Source organism: Malania oleifera, chromosome 5 (genome assembly GCF_029873635.1).
Source record: "Malania oleifera isolate guangnan ecotype guangnan chromosome 5, ASM2987363v1, whole genome shotgun sequence".
In the NCBI taxonomy this organism is placed as follows: Eukaryota; Viridiplantae; Streptophyta; class Magnoliopsida; order Santalales; family Ximeniaceae; genus Malania; species Malania oleifera.
In genome coordinates this window covers 43,998,120-44,001,757 of record NC_080421.1, presented here as the reverse complement: position 1 = coordinate 44,001,757, position 3,638 = coordinate 43,998,120, and the positions used below count along the sequence as shown (strand labels likewise).

Below are 3,638 nucleotides of genomic sequence, written 5' to 3'. Positions count from 1 at the left end.
TCACTGCTACCCAATAACCCAGTATGCAAACTTGTCACTTGTAGTACCCATTAACCTTATCTACCCAATACCCATTACCACTCCACTCCACTCCACAGCTCCACTCATAGACAGTCAAATGCAGTCTCGCACTCGGCACTTGGCATCCATGGCCACTACCTAAAATTGAGAAAACCTACTAGATCCAGAGTCCAGACTACAAGTGAAGGTGAAGTGAACTGAATTGGAGCCCACAAGAATTGAGGTGCAATAGCATAAAAACTCTCATTCCCCATTTCCCCCAAACCTTATTCGGCCTTTGGTGACGTTAATCAGCACCTAGAAAAGCCTAAACCAGCGAAATGTTTAAAATTTTTTAAAATAAATAAATTATATTTTTAAATGGGTTACCCGTTTATTAAATGGACGAGTTTGAGTTTACATCACTCGTTAATAAATGGATCAATCCAAACCCGAATCCGTTTAACCACTACCCATTTATGACTTGCTGAAACCTCTCACTCGTTAACTCATTTTGCCATTCCTATATATGTATTGACTAAAAAGGTAGGCCCCACATCGACATATGTTCACACACTCATTGGTCTAATTAAGACAACAACTCAAACACACACACACACACACACATATATATTGGAAACTCCACTATATAAACTCCATCTCCAAGACATCTCTCGCGCGCTCTCTCTCTTTCTCTCTCTCTCTCCACTGCAAAAATGGGAAGCAGAAATGTTAGGCTGTTGCTGATTTCCTTGAGCCTTGTCATAGCTCAATCTGCGGCAGACTGGAACATTTTGAGGCTGAAGTGGAGCAGGAAGAGCAATATTATTATTGCCAATGCTGGTGAGGATGATAATGATGGCCTTTTGATCAGGGGAAGGAGCTTGAAGAATTACTGCGAGAGCTGGAGGATGAATGTGGAGCTGAACAACATAAGGCGATTCGATGTCGTTCCGGAGGAATGCGCAGAGTACATCGGGAAATACATGGCGTCGACGCAGTACAAGGTGGACTCGGAGAGGGCGCTGGAAGAGTGCACGCTGTATCTCGCCAGCTGCTGCGCCTCCAAATGCGTCGACGGTAAAGACGCTTGGATTTTTGATGTGGACGACACTCTCCTCTCCACCCTCCCTTACTATCAAAAACACAATTATGGGTGAGACTCACTCCTCCATCATCACTATTATTAACTATTAACTTTTGATTAATTTATTATTATCATTATCAAATGGTAAAGTGGGTGAGCCCATTAATCATTACAATGCTGCAAACATGATTTAGTTTGGGGTTTCATGTTTGGGTATGAATTAGATGGAAATTGACTGGATCTATTATCATATTAAATATGGTGTATATATAGATATAAGGGTGGATCTAGCTTGCATTTAAATGGAGTCTAGTTAGTGATTTTTACCATGAATTTGGGATGTTAGGATTTTGATTTTCAATTTGGATTTATGTGAATATGGTTAAAATGTAGTATAAATTTGTATTAAATTCCATCCAAATTGCTATAAACGCAAATTAAAGACCTAAAATTCATTTCTCCCAACACGATCTTAATTAATTAATTACAGTATGTAAATGAGAGATTTATTTTTTGATAATCTTTTAGGCATTCCAAGTGCCAGGAGAAGCAAAATGCCCATATAGATTTCTCTTGAATGTGTTGGGACAGGGAGAGAAGCAAAATGCCCATGTAAATTTGATCTCTTCAATGTGTTCCGTTTTGTGTGTGGGAGTTGAGGTGAGACAGATCAGTGGTGGGGAGGGACTGGATAAAGACTTGTAAGGGAAAATTGTGGAAGAAGATGGGAAGATGATCGAGAAGAGAAACCCAGTAGCTCTCCCGTTCATCATGGGGTCAGGCTTGTTACATCTCTCTTCTTACTTTCCCTAGGAAGCTGGGCGTCCAAGTATAGTTCTCTTGTCCATCATCTTAAAAGTTTTTACATTTTTATTCTTGTTTATCTATATATCTATCTCACGTTGATCACAAATGGCTGTTGTAGTAATGAGTATGTGTGTAACATTGGAGTGTCTTCAGTTTTTAATAGCTCAAGCTTTGGTTGAAATCCAACTACATGCCTGGTCTAATTTTATTTGGGGTTTTTTATCCAATTTTCTTCTATCATAAATAATTAATGTAGATAAATCTTTGCTAAAAGTTTCACAAAAATGTTTTTTCTTTTCCTTGTATTGGGTTCATCATGCATCTAAAGGTAATATTATATGGTCCAAAAAAGAGGGCGTCCTCCACACGAACAAGCAATAATGTCCTCTTAGTGTTGATGGTTAAATTAATGACCTAATAGTTGGTGTATTGCTTATTTTTTAAAAATAGTTATGCATTGCATTCCATAGTAGCTTAATACATATTATTATGTGCTTTCCTCTTGGAATGATTCTGTTATCAACAGCTTGCAATTTGTCAATGAATGAAAAATATTAGGGGAGAGATGCTCAATGTGACATCCTTGGAAGCATGGATGAGAGAGGGCAATGCACCAGCTCTAGGCCACACACTCAGACTCTTCAATGATATAAAAGCAAGAGGCTTCAAGATCTTTATAGTATCTTCAAGAAGGGAACTACTTAGGTCTGCCACTGTGGATAACCTCATTAAGGTTGGATACCAAGGTTGGACTAGTCTTATATTGAGGTATATCCTACAACTTGTCTCTTTCATCTCTTTATTTACAAGTTCCTTGAACTATACATTTTTGGTTTATCTTGTTTTGTTTCATATTTTAAACCTAGGTAAAACATGCTTATGGTCCTTTTTAATCATTATTTGTGCATTTTGGGGACCAAGAAACTAGTAAAATATCTTCCCTTTTATTGAAATGGGGTTAAGTATTTCTTGATTGAAGTTGTGAATATTTGGTTGCTTAATTTGGATGTAGGAGTGTTAGAGATGAATACGAAGAAGTGCAAAAATACAAAGCTGAGGTGAGGAAAAGATTGATTAGTGATGGGTATCGCATACACGGCGTTGTCGGAGATCAATGGAGCAGTCTTAAAGGAACCCCAAATGCAGAAAGAACATTCAAGCTTCCAAATTCTTTGTATTATGTTGCCTAAAATTCATTTACATCCAATCTATAAACAAGCTAGCACGCCACTGTGTAATAAAAGAGATAGTATTGTTGCTACATAACAAAACCTATTGTGGCGTAGTTAGCTCCTCTATATATATGCCCATGTAAGGTGGTTGCTAAAACTTGAAGCCTTTTAAAAAATGATTAAACATTGTTTTCTTTATTATAATACTCCTAATTTTTTTAGATCTTCTATGTTGCTCATATGTATAGACCCCATGTTTGGGATTATGGAATTGTAGTCTTGCATTTGGATTTATATGAATTTAAATAAAATATAATACAAATTTGTACTGCATTTTGTTCAATTCTATACTAATCCAAATCCAATAGTTAAAATCCATACTCCGAAACATTATCAGACGCTGGATTTTAGGAGCATGAATTTTAGTTCTTGAATTTGAATTTGAGTGGATTTGAACAAAATGTAATATAATTTTATATTACATTATATTTAAATTCAAGCAAATCAAACCCAAAACCTCTCCCAAACAAAGGAAAAGAGTATTTCAATTTGAAATCTCTCTTATCTTACAT

General features: G+C 36.5%; 1 protein-coding gene across 1 annotated transcript; it reads left to right on the top strand.

Annotated features, from left to right (window-relative positions):
* Positions 1 to 592: 592 nt before the first annotated feature.
* LOC131155074 (acid phosphatase 1-like) lies at positions 593 to 3,267 on the top strand. The gene is made up of 3 exons (XM_058107990.1): positions 593 to 1,156; positions 2,453 to 2,662; positions 2,907 to 3,267. Exons 1-3 carry the CDS (start codon positions 717 to 719, stop codon positions 3,082 to 3,084), a joined length of 828 nt encoding a protein of 275 aa, XP_057963973.1. The 5' UTR covers positions 593 to 716; the 3' UTR covers positions 3,085 to 3,267.
* The last annotated feature ends 371 nt before the right edge of the window (positions 3,268 to 3,638 follow it).

Excerpts from the sequence above, each read along its gene's own strand:
- LOC131155074 (XM_058107990.1), top strand. The coding sequence starts at position 717 with ATGGGAAGCAGAAATGTTAGGCTGTTGCTGATTTCCTTGAGCCTTGTC. Across the intron at positions 1,157-2,452 it reads TATCAAAAACACAATTATGG|GGGAGAGATGCTCAATGTGA; the intron begins GTGAGACTCACT and ends GAAAAATATTAG. Across the intron at positions 2,663-2,906 it reads TGGACTAGTCTTATATTGAG|GAGTGTTAGAGATGAATACG; the intron begins GTATATCCTACA and ends ATTTGGATGTAG.